Consider the following 17795-nt stretch of genomic DNA (forward strand, 5'->3'; position numbering starts at 1 on the left):
GTAATTTATTTTTATATTTATGGTGTTATATTGTTTATCGTGTGTTGTGCACTGCCAAGAAATATTTTGATTTCAAGAGTAATTTTTTATCATTATGTTATATTTTTACGCTGTGTATTCACTGTTATTAAACGATCCATTTGTTAGGTTTCACTGAATTTGAGCCGTGCCATGGAGAAAACCAACATAGTGGCTTGTGCGACCAGCATGGATCCAGACCAGCCTGCGCATCCGCGCAGTCTGGTCAGGATCCATGCTGTTCGCTAACAGTTTCTCCAATTCCAATAGGCTTTAAAAGCGAACAGCATGGAGCCTGACCAGACTGCGCGGATGCGCAGGCTGGTCTGGATCCATGCTGGTCGCACACCCACTATGTTGGTTTTCTCATGGCACGGCTCATATGTCTGAGATAGGACAGCAGTTTTAAAGTTGGTCCTTTTCACATTTTTGGAAACATGTGAATTATAACTTTTTCGACATTAATTGATAAATAATTCCAAAATATCCCAGGAATCTGCGGTTTAAAAAGTTTACATTCAATACAACGTTTTTGTGTTGGGTTCTGAAATAAAACAACACATTTGATATGGCTGTTTACTCGTATTTATATCATTTTTCTGTGAAATGATTTGGTCGGCAAACAATTTCACCGAAATATGGATATATAATCATACTGAAACTGAATATGGGATCGTTGACTATCTACATATTCATTACATTAATTTTCCAAGGAGGAGACATTTTACTTGAGGCAGGAGTATACAATGATATATAGAAACTATTCACTCTATCTTTGGATATCTACATATGTTTATATATGCCTTCATATTACGTAGCACAATGTTCTCATAGGTCTGACAGAATAAACTTTTCAAACTTACATAATTTACCGGTTTAATCGTTTAAAGTTAGTTTTCCTCTTAATATCGAAAGACAGGTATGGAATTAAATATTCTCTCTACGTTTTGGTAACTATTTTTATCAATTCAGAGTTTAGTGTTAATTCTTCAAGTAAGATACACCTTTTTTGTATCGTAATATGACTAGATATTAATATTGAAAATGTTCATTCGACCTTTTGGTATCTACGTATATTTCTATCGGTTCAGAGTTTAGTGCTAATTCTTCAAGTAAGATACACCTTTTTTGTATCGTAATATGACTAGATATTAATATTGAAAATGTTCATTCGACCTTTTGGTATCTACGTATATTTCTATCGGTTCAGAGTTTAGTGTTAATTCTTCAAGTAAGATACACCTTTTTTGTATCGTAATATGACTAGATATTAATATTGAAAATGTTCATTCGACCTTTTGGTATCTACGTATATTTCTATCGGTTCAGAGTTTAGTGTTAATTCTTCAAGTAAGATGGTATCTACGTATATTTCTATCGGTTCAGAGTTTAGTGTTAATTCTTCAAGTAAGATACACCTTTTTTGTATCGTAATATGACTAGATATTAATATTGAAAATGTTCATTCGACCTTTTGGTATCTACGTATATTTCTATCGGTTCAGAGTTTAGTGTTAATTCTTCAAGTAAGATACACCTTTTTTGTATCGTAATATGACTAGATATTAATATTGAAAATGTTCATTCGACCTTTTGGTATCTACGTATATTTCTATCGGTTCAGAGTTTAGTGTTAATTCTTCAAGTAAGATACACCTTTTTTGTATCGTAATATGACTAGATATTAATATTGAAAATGTTCATTCGACCTTTTGGTATCTACGTATATTTCTATCTGTTCAGAGTCTCCATGTAAGGTACACTTTTGTTTCCTATATAATGATACTGAAAATGTTAAATCCATCTGCGAAGGAGTAGCATTTACTGTATCAAAGTCAAAAGTCGTTACCTAAGTGTCGGGGCTTTTATGTAATTGGATGATTGCGTGATTTTGATATATAATTTATTTTTGTAATTGATGTTGAACTTTGATTTAATGACATCCTTAGATGGCACGCATTATATTGAGCTAAATAATCACAGAATAAAAAATATACTACCAGGCTGTTCATTGTCTCCAATGCTTTTTAACACACAACAGACATTCGTGCTTTGGAAAAGTTGTAAAAACTTAAAATCCAGATTCTGTCTATTTTACTTTTGTGCAGACGCTATAGCTTTATTAGCTGAAAATATCGATGACCTACAGAGTATGCTAAACGAACTTTATGTATGGTGCAAAATAAACGATACGTGTAGGGGCTGTAGTAAATCTAATGTTTTACACTTAAAATATTAATCTGTTGAAAGGTGTCAATGAGAATTAACCATTGGGTTATGTTCCACAACACAATTTCTTACCGGACACTTGGATCATGCAGTAGTAATTGAAGTAAATGCACAGTCTTCTAATTGCACAGTCTTCTAATTGCACAGCCTTCTAATAGAGCATTAGGACTGATCTTTGCTTATTGATAGACTAAATCCTTGGGGTGATTTCTTTAACAAGCATGTACTTAATTTGGTGCTGCTTTTACCTTTTGGGACATCTATCTATGAAAAATGCAAGGGTAATATTGTATAAATTCAGTCAAGAATTAAGTCCCTATGTTTTTTTCTTAATGTAGGAAAATATATACCAAAGCCTGCTGTAAATGGGGATACATAGTTCGGCGAACATTATGTAAAGCCTTTTATGTCAGTGATGAAGAAACAAGTAAAATAGGAAAATAGGAAAAGTTTTACACGGTCTTCTTTTTGTTAAGGTCGCAGTTGTAAAAGATGGAGTTTTTTTCTTTTTTTTTGTAATATGTTTGAAATAATTAATACAAGTGAGACAACTAATATTGAAATCTCTTGATTTTAGCAGGAAACTGCTATTTAAGTTGAATTTCTTTTGTAGAATATAATGGGTCTTGGGTATTACGTGCCGATAGGGTAAGGATCCGAAGGTTAAACGGACAGACAAACTTAGGTTCATCAGAATTTTAAACAACAATATGAGGTCTAACCTACTTTTTGATTGCGTATGATCAAAGACGTAGAGATTATTAAGCAGAATTTAGATGTGAAACAGCACCAATTTATGCTTCCACTTTCTTTTGTTTTATTTGATTAGAGCTTTGGATTCGAGTACAAAGTAGCTATCAGAACATTTTATGATTTTGATATTGAAATATAGTTGAATGTTCTGTCGTTAAAAATGGCAAATCACATTTAAACAACATTTTACTCTCCGTTAAATTAATACTGAAGTATTTGAGAAGCTCATTTATTCTATTTTAATTTAATATCTACTTCTACTTCTACATCTGGTAGAAAACGAGATATTTCCGCAATCTGAATAAAGACAGTTCTGCAATCTGAATAAAGACAGTTCTGCAATCTGAATAAAGATAGTTCTGCAATCTGAATAAAGACAGTTCTGCAATCTGAGCTCTTTTGAAATAATTTATTTCCAATCCATCTTCGTTCTTTGCGCAAATGACCAAAGAGGCAAAGGAAGGAAACATGGCTTGTTCAAACATGCATTTCTAATGATTGTCAACAAAATATATAGTTTTTTAATACAAACTGTGACCAATATCGTACAAATCGGATTTTGTATTTATATCATTCTTTAGGCAAAGTATGTTTATCAAATTTATACATATGCTAAAATAACCCTATCTAAGATGGACAACAAGGATAGGAAAGTCAGATTTTAAAAATACCATCAATAAAACTCTAATGTAGTGAACTAAAATTGTGAATAATTCGATAAAAAGTTTCGTACAAATACGTTTTTTTTAACAAAATCTGTCCAACCAATACCAAGCTACCTGCCGTAACGTGTCATTTTCATTTAGAAAAACGCAGAGAGAATGTATAAAGTTTTTGATGATGCTCTTTATGGTACCAGACTCTTTATATTCGTCATGTAAATGGTATAGTGGACATTTTATGGCTATCCAGAGGATAATGCATGTTTGTTTAGGGTTTTTAAATCATTAGTTTTTACGTTGTGCTTTCAAAATTACAGAAATTCTAATCTTTAAAATGTTTAAAATAATATTTTGACAGGCACCGCTTTCATCATACTCCTTCCCTGGGAGTTCCTTCAGCGCAAATTTTTATGTTCTGCAAGGACAGCTTACGTAGATTCTTCCGTTGAATTTCAGACTCGTGAATTATCGTATAAACATCAATACACGTCCATAACCTTGTATTCCGCTGACATGTGTTGGCACTTGCTTCTTCATTGTGAAGCGAAGGTATTGCATTTCAGCGAATTGGCGATCACTTGGGCATCCGATTAAGTCTTTCATGAACTACTTAAGTTGTGCCATGAATAATATCGGTCACCTCGTTCTGTGCCATAAATGGATACTTTTTTTTGAAGTGTAGATTATATAAAGATAACCCGAAGTGAAATGTCCATCCAGTCTAAGATTATTTATTTCCTAATGATTATAAAGTTTGATTGTTCAACGAATCATCCTTTTATCAAAGACTATTAAACAACACCAGTATTTGCATCGTAGGAATATTTATATGATATGAGAGCTAGTCTTATGTTCATGTAATTTCTGTAATGTCTGCTTTGTAATTTATTTGTCAGTAGTTATTGAAATGCCAGACAAATCGCTTCTCAAATAGTTCTGTCTTGTAACTTCATGATGCCTATGTCAATAATTCAGACATGCACAATACAAACTGATTAGACATTCTGTTTAACATACATTTCTGTTATTTACTTTTAATATAAAAGTTTCTTAGATATCATATTGACCCAAAGAAATGCAAATAAACTTAAAACGTATAAATGTTGGTTATTTTTTCTAGTAAATATGTGAGCATGAACAATGTGTGCTGATGGACTTATAAATGAAGAAGAATGATAGCAATCTTTGGTTCAATTGTTGTAACTTTCATCATTTATCTTTCTGTTTTTTTTGTTTCGTTTTGCCCGAAAGCCTAAGGACATGCCAGGGTGGAATTCTTGTGTATTAAGGTGTAGGTGATACATCAACACAATACATTTTGCAAGATAACTGCATAGGTAAAAATCAGACGTTGGTAGTTTGAACCCTATTGACAGTGAAACAACGTCCGTTTCATTTCGTAACATAGCGTCATCTCATCACAAAAGATGGTTAACTGTCTCTTATGCCAATGCAAATTATCACTTATTTTGTTCTGTGGTGGCAAAATATGCTATTAATCACAATTATCATCCATCGATTCTCAAATAAAATAGTGCCCACCATCAGCATTTAGTCAGTCATGGCATTTGTCTGTTCTCCCATATGGATAAAGTTCTTGAATATATACTTAATATACTTATATAACTCACGTTATTGTCAGCTTACGTTTTCAATTTACTGCAAGGTGTCATGTGCAATTATTGTTATATAATAACGCGATGGTTTTGTTGTTGCTACTAAGCTGCACTTTATGGTAATAATTACAAAATTATAATGGAATTTAGAAAATGACAGTGACATACTGTTTGAAGACATTGACAGACACCTTTCATAGGAAATATAATTTTGGAGACATTTTGGGGAATATTCTGACAACCCCATCAAACCACCTACATAAAAGTGACATTCGTATCCGATAAAGTCTATACGCCCATTTAAAAGCAATTATGTCACTAATCGGACAATTATTAGAAAATAAGACATATAATTTGCTTAACCTTTTCATACTATTATTTATTTCGGTCTAAACAGCAAAATGTCATTACAAAATTTGTATTATCAGCACATTGTATATAAACGTTTTTATCAGAATAACACGATACTTACATATAAAACATATCTATTCATATTACTACTAAATCCAGGTAACCGTTGCTAATCGAATATAAATATATAATTAATTGAGCTACTCAAAATTAGCCGAATGTAACTATTGGAACTGTAAACAATTATGGTAAATTTCACCAAAATTTATACGTTGCACATTTTACTATAACAGAAAGTCAAATATTTTGCATTCTTAAATATTAGTCCAGATTGAAATCGGGAGAGTAGACTTTTAGAGTGAGACGATTACCAAAGATGATGATGATAAGATTAGCCTGCGCTGAAGACTATGAAGCAGTTACTTAAGGCCGACTTTGTTCCAGATTATAAAACGAAGCTAAGGATATGGTCTCAGAACTTCCGAAATTATCATGTTTCTGTGAACAATCTAAAAATTTAATAAAGAGAGTAAGGTGTTTGAGACCAATCTATACACTCGGAAGCATAGTGCCTAAGCCAGAAATGTATAATTGTATCTTAGAATACGATGCGTATCTAAGTTTTTGTAATTGCATAGATCCATTGTTAAACTCTTTTCTTATAAGCAATGACAAAACTACGCGATATTTTCTCCTTTTAAAAGAAACAGTTTCTTAAAATTCTTTGCTAAAATATATCATAAAACAACAGATTCCGTTGTAAAGTCAAATATTTCTTGTTAAAATACAATCTGACCAGCAAACATATTAAGATAAACGTTTTTCGCTGACAGTCCGTAATCATTTCATATCTCACTTTCTGTTAAGAATCTGAAACCTCTTTTTCATATCATTTGTGCTGCGATTGCGGGTAATGAAATTTGCTAAAGACATGCAGAAGATAATAGCCTTTGCTCAAATTTTATTTTACAAGGTTATCATATGCCTTTTACAACCTCACGTTCTTACAAAACAGCCTCGTATTTCTAACCTTATGTTTTTCTCCGTTGTTCCATTCTACCATTAGCCGAAATTAGCTAGATAATTATACAGCTACATACTTGTCTCCTTGCAAACGACCAGCGCCTCATATTCCTAACTGTCAATTTGCTAAAGTAACTTTAAGCTTTTAGAAAATAAAGCATTTGTTATCTTCGCGTGTTAGTATTATAACACTTTTTAAAATATTTTTTTTCAACGGACAGGAAACCCCGACGTGGGTAGGCGTTTGAACATAATGATTCGTCAGGAAATGTTGCTGACCTGTTTTAATTACGTTATCTAGAACGTTTAGTTTTCACCTATTCTCAACTAAATAACCAGTAAAACTGGAACGGATTTCTAAATGGTACTATGACTTGGTATAAAAAAATTGCCCACGCCATTTGCCAACTGTGAGGTTTCCCACGGAGCTTTTAAGGATAAAACAGTACAAAAAACACTTTTATAACATTCTGCAGTAATTGTCGAATCATTAAATTAGCTGTTATTTACATACACTTAACTATCTATTATCCATATATGATTACCGCATTAATAATTTAAACGTTTGAAATTTACGGTCGGTCAAATTTAAGTAGCTTTTTTTCTGAGTTAGGTTGTAACGTCAATAAAGTTGTCAATAGTCATTAACAGCGTTCTTCATTCAAGGGATTCCCTAATTAATACAGTGTACAAATCAATATTTATACAGAATGGATGCTTTTTCTTCTTTGACATACACAAAAGCAAAAGTTTTTACATTAATACAGAGGTTGATACACTTAGTACCGGCAATTCGATTATTACTTTAATTAGAATTCATGCCAGGTAAAAGCGTTTTCAATATGTTCTAGCACAATGGCTAAGTTCAAACTGCCACCGAGGCCTCACTTGATTAATGTTTTATTGGTCAAAAGATAGCAACTCCTGAAACCCTTTCTTTTGTATTAGTTCTACAATGTACATACAGCACAGACATTATTGTTATAGCTTTAACGTAATTATAATTGTCGCCATTTCTTTTCAGGAAATATGTTTAACGTTAACCATCTGGGGTTTTCCTGACGTAAAATGTCACTGATGCTAGTATCATTGCAAGTTCAGAAGATTTCTCTTAGAATAAAGAGTTTTTACATAATTCACTTTGGTACCAAACCTTGTTTTTTAATTACAATGTAATTAATTCATTGTTATAGTTGCACAATAATTTGTCCAGAATTTCGAAACTGATGATGTTTTCAACAGGAGAAGTCTTCTGAAGTTGTCGTCGTACATAATATATATTAGTATACAACTTCGATTAAAACTTAATTAATAGAAGGTTGAATTGATTTGTTGATATGTTTTATATCATATACAATGATTTTTATCATTTTTACAGGGTTTTTCTATAGGATATGGAAAGGAATCCGATGATCCGGTATTGTGCATGAGAAAAACGTGTCACACATTCTATATCTTTCAGTATCCCATATAACATTTAATAACTTTCAGTCTTCCCTTTAACAACCGGCAATATATATCCTTATCTGTCCGAACAAACGTGTATATTATATCATCATGATATATTGATCTTTGTCATTGTGGCTATCTATAATGTTCTGTAATCTATGGTCTATCTGTTCGTTTGTCTGTATGTATATGTTATGTAAATTTGTATATATGTACATGCTATCAAACCTTTTTTTCCAATATCCAAAGGGACCTCAGAGCAATGTAGCGAAAAATATAGCATGACCAATTCCAGTCAAACAAAACAGGTCGAATGTACGTGTACTACTAGTATTAGTGTGTTCTTAGATATACATGTATCTAAAAATACACGTACATTGTATATCAGAGATCTTTTGAATGTACAACATAAACTCCCGGAATTGTGAAGGGTTGTTATGCAATTTATGCATGTCTAAAATATTATGTGTGCTATATAATATTGTACATGTATTTGATTCAGTAATAAAGTTTAAATGTAACACAAGACTTCTTCAAAGTTATTTAAACATTATAAAGCAATACTTTAAAACGTGTTTATGAAAGGGAATAAATATATTTACGTTTGCTTCTTATATTTTCATTTCGAAATAATGCATGCCTGTAAAATGTTGCGTTTAATATTATTTTTTGTTTAAAGTATTTCGTTTTTAACTTCACTGAAAGTATTCAAATTATATTTCAAATATAATTTACGGTATTATTTCTGTTTTGTAGACATAGCTTTATTATTTATTGGAAAACTTGTGTTCATTTTATATACATACATTCATATTCTCCAAGAAAACGAAATAAATTTTCATTTTCATTACTCTACATATGTTGAATAGTTAAATATCTTTCTAAATTTGTTATCTTCATTTGTGATTTCTTTTACTTTATAAGTATTTTAATTTGCAATTTTTGTACTTGTGAAACTGCAGGAAGGAGTATGGAATGACGCACTCATCGAGGACAAAAGATCATTAACGGTGGGTAATTCTTTTGACGAGAATGGCATTCATAAACACCCGTAAATACCATGGTGGGAGGTTACTGTATTTTGGTATACGCTTAAGTTTGATCTAATGCCCCTTATGCATCAGTCAGCGTTGACATAGACATGCATATACTCTTTTCGGTTGCAAAGACTTGCAAATACTACCTACTAGAGAACATTACAAATATAAACATATAGAAATACTTATGTATAATATTAACAGTGAAAACGACGGTTCAATCCAATTTCAAACCATAAATATAAAACTGCGTCATAAAACTTAAATCTGAGGTGACATTCGTATTTATATAATTTACATATCATAACGTCATTTTCTTTTGTGACTGTCTCATAATTCTGTTGATTTCCAAACCATATGATGTATAAAGACATTTACTGAAAGCGTACAATACTCAGTTCTATAATGATGGTTGAACAGTAAATACGAATTTCAACTCAGATGTAAAGTTGCTGCTGCCACAGACCATCCGGTAATTGCCTTCAAAATATGAATTCATTTTTTAATGAAATACGCAACGGAAAAATAATAGTTGTTTTGAGTAGCTTTAAACATCTTTATAATTATTTCATTTTACTTAAAAGGTTTTGTTCAATTATTTTATATTTATTTAAGGACTATAATTATGTGTTATATCCACAACCCAAAAGACGAAGACCTTCCTACAAACAGGTTCGACTTCTGCACATTTACTTTCAAGCTAATTTGCAAAGAACGATACTTAAATTTTGCTATTAATACTGAACATTTTACTTTTACTATAAATCATTAATAACACTCTATTAAAATCAGATGTGCGTGTAAATACCAACAATAGTGTTTTTCTCGATATAGACAGTCTTGTTTTAACACAAACATTAAAGGTATTTAATGAAAGGTTAAATAAAACTAACACAATTACACATAGTTTCGTGATTTTAACAAACTTTTTTAAATTTCTGTTTAGAGAAATTTTGCTGCACCAAGGGGAAAACGGGTAGATGAAGCGGTACACTGATTTTAAATATCTTTTTATATCTTCCTATTTCAAAATTTAAATTTTCTCACCTTATTGTTACAATAACTGAATTTTTTTAAAAAAAATCCCTGAAATAATGCTTTTTTAGAAGATAAGTAATATTTAAATATCTTTTTATCTTAAGTAAATTGCCTTTTACTTTCCGGCATTTTTATGTCTAATTCAACAATTGTTCAATATTTATATCTATTTTTGTCTAATTCAACAACTTATAAGACAGATGATGAATACATATTTAGAGCCCCAAGGCCTGGCAAAAGATTCGGTAAAATACAATGTTTCAAAATAATGTTTTACTACATCTGTTTAAATTGTTTTGTTTCCGCTAAGTGTAACTTTTCCAGGCAAATACTACCCGTTTGCAATGTCCAAACCTTGTTGCTTTTTCCATCGAATCCTATCCTTCCTTGATAGGTATGTACTGGTGGCGTTATCCAGGCAAATCTAGCTTTATGTGATATTCGCGATGTTTATGATAAATATTTAATTGCGGCTTTGTCCACCAAATCAAACCCTTTCGTGGTATATAATTACTGAAGACTCTACATTTTGTCATGTCTAAACGCTAGTGGCGTTGTGCAGGTGAATCCTACTCTTTCATATAATTTATTGTGGTTTATCTTCCAAATCCTACCCTTTCATGTTATGTAATTACTGGTAGTGTAATCCAAATTTGTATATCAAACCTTTTATCCAATATCAAAAGGGGCCTCAGAGCAATGTAGCGAAACATATGGCATGACAAATTCCAATCATACAAAACATGGCAAATGTACGTGTACTAATAGTGTGTTCTTAGATATACATGTGTCTAAAACTTTATGTACACAACAGATATTTTATGAATATACCATTTTATGTTTATTTATGTAACCATTTACTGAATAATCTTTCATGATAATATGATAAGAATTTGTCACAGGTTGCGAATATCCTGGTTAATGGTTACTGTTTTAGCGTTTACGATGCTCTTATCACCAAAACAGTTACCATGGAGCCGGATATTTCCTGAGATACCCTATTTTATGAATTATAGAATGAATAAACAAATTGAAATACTTCAACAATAATTGATATGAGATTGCTGAACTTGTTGCTGCATTTCTTAACTGTAAGAAAATAGAACATATAATGCACGTCATTACTGGCAGATTTCTATTACCAAATTAAACCATGATTTCAATGTCAAACATTTAATTTAACAGAACAAAAATAAGCAGTATGGACGAAACTGAAATTTTTAAAAATATACATAGTCATATCAAAATTTGAAAACACTGCTATTAAAGCAAGGCTAATGAAAGCATATTTCAACAAATATTAACTGAAATAATATGGAAATGACTGAGCGATCACTCAAAATTCCCTCATTTTCTGCAAGTATCGTATTTACATTTCAGCAGTTTCATTTCACATTTTTACAAGTGGATGAAATGATTTCATTTGCCATCATTATTTGAAAATGGCATGCATCATTGTGGCGGATATCTGATTTTACCTTTGCCAATGCAGTAAAATGAGCATCTATTTCCCTTTTGTTGGTGTATTTATTGTGTTATACCATCAATGTCTCCTGTAACATGCTCAATTTATTTCCTCTCGTTCGTATTTAATTTTTAAGGATTGAATTGTTAACTCACTATCATTGCGGATTGTAATTGACTGATATCGCGTCCCGGGTTCCATTAAATGTAATTGAATTTGCAATAGCTGGCTCCTGTTACGTGCCCATTAAACGGAGTTTACGACCTAAAAGCATTCTATTGTTCTGTATTAATTTGGTTATTGTCTGTATGAATACTTTTTACTTCAGCTATATATCAGAACCAGACAATAATATCTTTGTCTGCTGGGAACCAGCCTCTTTTTCGTTTTAGCAATTTTAATTTACCTTAAATATATGAACCGTGCCATGAGAAAACCAACATAGTGGCTTTGCGACCAGCATGGATCCAGACCAGCCTGCGCATCCGCGCAGTCTGGTCAGGATCCATGCTGTTCGCTTTCAAAGCCTATATTGGAATTAGAGAAACTGTTAGCGAACAGCATGGATCCTGACCAGACTGCGCGGATGCGCAGGCTGGTCTGGATCCATGCTGGTCGCAGAGCCACTATGATGGTTTTCTCATGACGCGGCTCATATGCATAAACAAACATATGCCTTCCATTAAGATTGGAAACCACATTTTTCCTGAAAGGAAAACGTCTTTTCTTGTTAGTCAATCATTTCACCGATTACAAATCTGCATGTTGTGTGTGTAATGCTTTCGAAATTTAAATCTTGGATTTACCCATTCCGTTACAGATGTATTTCGTAAATTCCTGTTTTCAATCTGATCATAATATTGTATATTAAAGATCATGATGAAGAACTTAAAAGGATAGTTAAAATAATTCTGAATATGTCTTTCAGTATATCTTGAAAATCATGTTGATATTGCTTTATTTTTAAATTGCCATCTCTTTTGAGAGAAGTTCTTTTTAAAATTACATTTGCGGCTGAAATTGTAGGATTCAGATCAAATTTTAATTCAGCCTGAAAGATTGTCCATATCAAAATGAGCTAAACTTTTGAAAATCTCACAAGCTTTAATTTACACAAGGAAAAATTCGAATACTTACACAAATTTTATAACATGTCACAAATAGATACATCTAACATTTACTACCTACTTTAAAACTTTAGAAAGATGTATTACTTACATTTTGATTTTACATAATTAGCAAGAATAAGTAAAAGGTTCATGGTAAAAGCTGGTACGGAATCGGTAAATCAAACTTTATTTGTTTCTTTTTTCATTGAAGTTTATTTAAATTTACAACTATTGGATTTTGTTTATCTTATGACAGCTGATGTACATTTTGTTCACTTTTATTATTACAATTAATGATTTAACTTTTTTTATTACGTTTCATTTATAGCTTTTGCTTTTCAGAATTATCTATTGTTTGTATTTATTTTTGTTTTTTATGTTATTTTCCAGTCTCGACTGCGGATTGGTAGATCTATGCCGCTAGAAACACAATCGGTATAAAACAGCATGCTGAACATATAATCGAGTTGTGTCATATGTAATAAATATATGTACCAACATACATAATTTACTCATATTTATATGCGCAAAACCTAAAATATACATACATTCTTTGTATAACCATGGAGACGGAATGTGTTGTGATCTCTTGACTCGCATGCTATGATGTCATAATTAAAGTGCATTAGAATTTGTATAATTGTATAAATGAAAAACATTTTCGTAAAAGAGATAAGAAATATTATAGTTGTACTTAATAAAAAAACGACCGAAGTATTGAGCGGGCAACATTCTGAAGGAGGAATAGTAATGAACGTTCAAGTGTCAGGTGAAGACATTTCTGTTTTGATTGCTTTCACTGTAACTCATTACAGGACACACAATTTATGCACTCTGGAATAGTTAGCAAAATAAGAAAAGATATTTGAATACAAACATTTAGGCACTACATCACGTGCATCTCTAGTGCATTTTTTTATCATATCTCTTTTAACAATGACATATATTTGCAAGATATATAATTAAATCACATTGAACTATTCTTTCATATTATTTATAAATTAATACCTATCGTGTGGTGGATTTTTCTAAAATTCTCGTCGCTACCTGAACATCAACCCTCGTACTAAATCTGGCTTAATAAAGCATTATTGTCAGACAAAGTCGCAAAAAAGTTGAAACTTCAATCTCTTTGACTGATATTTTAAAGAAGGTTTAAATTGAACTAAAAACAGAAATGATCATCATGCTAATATACTATAAACCAATCCATCAGCAATACGGAATAATACCTATAACACTTCATGAATACAGTATATAATTTGTTTTTGTAATTACTGTTAGATTTGTAGTTTTGTGTATTTGTGTATCCAAGTAAGTGGTTAAGGTTTCAAGAAAGTGCTAACACTCAAACTACTCTCAGACTGCCCTTTTTTATTGCACGCAAATGAAAAACTATAGGTTTGGAAAAATATTAGTCATAAACGCGATAAAAATTACTGAACTTTCTTGTGTATTTTGTTTAAAATGAAAACAGTTGATCATATCTTAAGTCGAATTTATGGGGTAAGTTTAAATCTCTCCGTTGGCTCAAAACTATGGAGATAAATGTATGAAAACAAGTGCGGGTAAAATGCGTAGCTTTTTGATACAAGCCTTAATTATTTAAATCAGGCAATAAATTGTTATAGTTCAATTTACTTATAAATGTCTGTTGTCCTCATTGGGTCCAAAGCAAAGCATGTTCTGTTCTAATTGAACCCAGAGCAAAGCATATTCTGTTCTAATTGGGTCTAAGACACCAGAAGTAATCCATTGGCTATTGTGAATATAAAGGAAAATGTATGCATTATGTAATCAATAATTAACGTCTTTTGTTATCTCTCTACCTTTTGATTTTGTTTCCTTGTTTAGTTATTATTTCTTTGTCTTCAAAGTTAAATAAAGAATTAATATCGTTAATAGTAAAACGACATAATATAGTTATCAGAACTTGTTTTAAACAATACACATATATATATACTATAAATAATTATAATAATACTCAAACGAGAAAGTAGAAACAATCGACACTCATTACTCTGTTGAGAATTTCGGTGTATTTCATTGTTCTCGAAATGTTGAATTTACCAAGGTGCCAGAAGAAGACCAGATACTTGACGAGGAAGACAAAATAAATGTAAGTAATATGATTTTACTTTGTATGTTTTTACTAGAACTTAAAAGAAATAACATTGCGATAGCTGCTTTTATTCCGCACACTCTGGCGATGAGTATAATTCTCCCATGTTATCAACAATACTGACAAACTGATACTTTCCAATAATCAAATAAAAAGAAACATGTTATATACTGATAGGAATATTTTTTTTAAATTACTTAACAAGGTGTCAGTCTGCCCATTGCCACATTCATGAATACGATGGCCTTTGTAGTTGACTATTGGAGCAAATCACCACACCCTGTATTTATTAATAAGAATAACCTTATGATCTATTACACCTGCCTTTGACAACGTCAACAATTTCATTCGTCAGCATCTTCCCTGCAAAGTTTATCTTTACAACAAGCTAAAACATGCATTTGATTGACTTTAATTCCTGTATGTGACATTAATAGTTCGTACTTCTCACTTTCACGACAAATTCGTTGGTCTTTCCATAAAAATAATATTTTATTCTGAAATTAATTAAATATGTTGAAAGAGCTTCAATATGATTACCAGATGTCCCAAGAGACTGAGAGAAACAGAATGAAATGAGATTTTGTGAAAGAAACAATTACAGGGATCGTGCAATTGAATTCGGTTGTATTTCCTCGTATCAGATGCCAACTATTCTAGAACTGTATCAATTATAACCATATTGTAGCAATTTATCAAATGCAACCTAACAAATGTTACAGATAATTGCAAAGGATATAAAAACCAAAAAGATCAGTGCAGCTATTAATCAAGTGAGAAATGTGAAAATGGACATAAAATATTTGGACAGTTATTGTAATGATCTGGATGGAGACAAGATGCAATTTTCTGCTATGTTTTTAAAGTATGACACACTGAACTTGAATACAAAATGGTCTATCGGTATACGATCCGCGGACTGATAAACTGGTTGCACAAATTTGACAGTTCGAAATAAGCACAGTTCGAGATAACCACTCTTTATTAAGCAAGACTCATCTCAAAGGGGTTTTAACGTTCCCAAGCTTCTTGATTTTTTTTTACATTTCTACATTAGAATTCATGGTCCATTACAAAACTTAAGAAAATCGGGTTTCTTCTCAAATTGCACCAGATTATATCTCAACTATATGTGTATTATGTATTTCAAACTTTTCAGATTTTATTACCTTGATTAATTTTTACATTACAGCCATATATTCGTATGGAAAGAGCACATGGAGATAAGGTAGGTTTTTATTTATTTATTTATTTGGGTTTTACGGCGCACCAACACAGTGAAGGTTATGTGGCGCCAAACAGGACTACAAAGTTTGGTTTCACATCTCATTTACATCGAAATAAAAACATGAGGTATGGAATCAAAATTTGCATACCTGCTGGAATCACAGAGATACAGCAAAACCAAGTGTTAAGACCCTATTAGTCGCCTCTTACGATCATGCAAGGGTAAGGCAGTGGTTCTAATTCTTTTCATACATAGATCGTCCCAGAACCACATGGGAATAAGTCTACAATGCAATCGTTATATAAACTGCTTACACAGGCTCTACAACATATAATTGCAAATAACTGGTTAGTTTTGTATTTTCATTCACAAGATCTATAATATCTACAAAGTCGTTGTTTTAAAATATGTTTGATAAAGATTATAATTAAGAAATAAAATGAACTTTTAAGTCTATGAAACTGGTCTGTATTGAGTATAGAACTCTACTATTGCAGGCAATTTTCTTGTCAATAAGAGCATGAAAAAAAACTTTTAATAACAAATAAACGAGTACATATTTCTTTTTTGTCAGACTTTCTTGAGAATTGGAAGGTCACCTTCAGATTCAGTAAGTTATTCATGATTTATTCTCCAGACAGTTCTTAAGTGTTTTCTCGTTTGTGTATCGTTATATCAAGATTTCATTTCAACCAATTCCCAACATTTTATTATTCTTTTCAAGATAAAACAGTACATAGCGAAATTTACATAATCCACATTTAACTTTAAAACTGATCTTGTTAAAACCGATTACGAAGGTATATATTTCCATATTTTTGATTTTCAGGGTTTTCTAAGAATAGGAAGAGCACCATTTCTCCGCATCGGGAGATCGCCTTTCCTCAGAATTGGGAGATCACCATTTCTGCGCATAGGGCGGTCACCATTTCTACGCATAGGGAGGTCACCGTTTCTCCGCATTGGAAGGTCCCCTTTCCTTAGATTATTCGTAAGTATACTAAGCAGAGTAAATAATGATAATGTAACGAAATCAAATATCTGATACAAGTGACAAAATGTATGTGATCACTTTAGGAGTTGCACAAGATTGAAATATGTACTGCGTTAATTTGACGTTTATGTAAGCTTTGTCTCACACTGATGGAACCCAGAAAATGTGTATTAACTAGGTAATCCATCAGAACTGAGAGACATTTAACACTGTAAGAAAAATTGAAAGGACTTCACATTCAAGCAATACTAAATAAATCTAAGTCGTTTCTATGGAAGGAATAAATTAGCAATAGTGCAGACATTCTCTTTCTATATTGTAGTATATCAAAAGTCATTCAAATTGACATCGGCTAGTACACACATTTTTCTTTGCATTTTAGCACGACAGGGATACAGATAAAAGATCTAATGATCAGGTAATATATGGTTGTCATAACATATTTTTGTTCTTTCCGCCTTTTCTTTAAGCTTGCACAACACACTTTCAAATGACACTGAATAATGAGAATGTCTTAAAATTATCATAGACAGTTACCAACTTTACCGTCAAATATATGCTTTCTTCAGAATACACCAAATCCTTAACTTGAATTGCTCCAAAAAGAGACTTGATAGGTAAAACTTCTTATTGTATAAAATGATTGAGATAAATATAACAATATGAAACAAAATAGTCAAAATATAGTGTTTTTATCATAA

General features: G+C 31.6%; 1 protein-coding gene across 13 annotated transcripts in view; it reads left to right on the forward strand.

Moving 5' to 3' along the window:
• LOC123527177 (FMRFamide neuropeptides-like) overlaps nucleotides 1–17795 on the forward strand; it is a 57883-nt gene that overhangs the window by 26622 nt on the left and 13466 nt on the right. For 10 of the 13 annotated variants that reach the window (XM_045306483.2, XM_053523178.1, XM_045306485.2 and 7 more), the window contains exons 2-12: nucleotides 8031–8069; nucleotides 9064–9111; nucleotides 9754–9810; nucleotides 10085–10126; nucleotides 10377–10421; nucleotides 13141–13185; nucleotides 14825–14869; nucleotides 16065–16100; nucleotides 16675–16710; nucleotides 16930–17091; nucleotides 17477–17512. In XM_045306483.2, the coding sequence (XP_045162418.2) occupies nucleotides 8031–8069; nucleotides 9064–9111; nucleotides 9754–9810; nucleotides 10085–10126; nucleotides 10377–10421; nucleotides 13141–13185; nucleotides 14825–14869; nucleotides 16065–16100; nucleotides 16675–16710; nucleotides 16930–17091; nucleotides 17477–17512 (591 nt within the window). Of the gene's footprint in view, nucleotides 1–8030; nucleotides 8070–9063; nucleotides 9112–9752; nucleotides 9811–10084; nucleotides 10127–10372; nucleotides 10422–13140; nucleotides 13186–14824; nucleotides 14870–16064; nucleotides 16101–16674; nucleotides 16711–16929; nucleotides 17092–17476; nucleotides 17513–17795 lie in introns of those variants that run through there. The other 3 variants (XM_045306486.2, XM_045306491.2, XM_045306492.2) reach the window with 3 other exon arrangements.

Source organism: Mercenaria mercenaria, chromosome 14, assembly GCF_021730395.1.
Source record: "Mercenaria mercenaria strain notata chromosome 14, MADL_Memer_1, whole genome shotgun sequence".
NCBI lineage: Eukaryota > Metazoa > Mollusca > Bivalvia > Venerida > Veneridae > Mercenaria > Mercenaria mercenaria.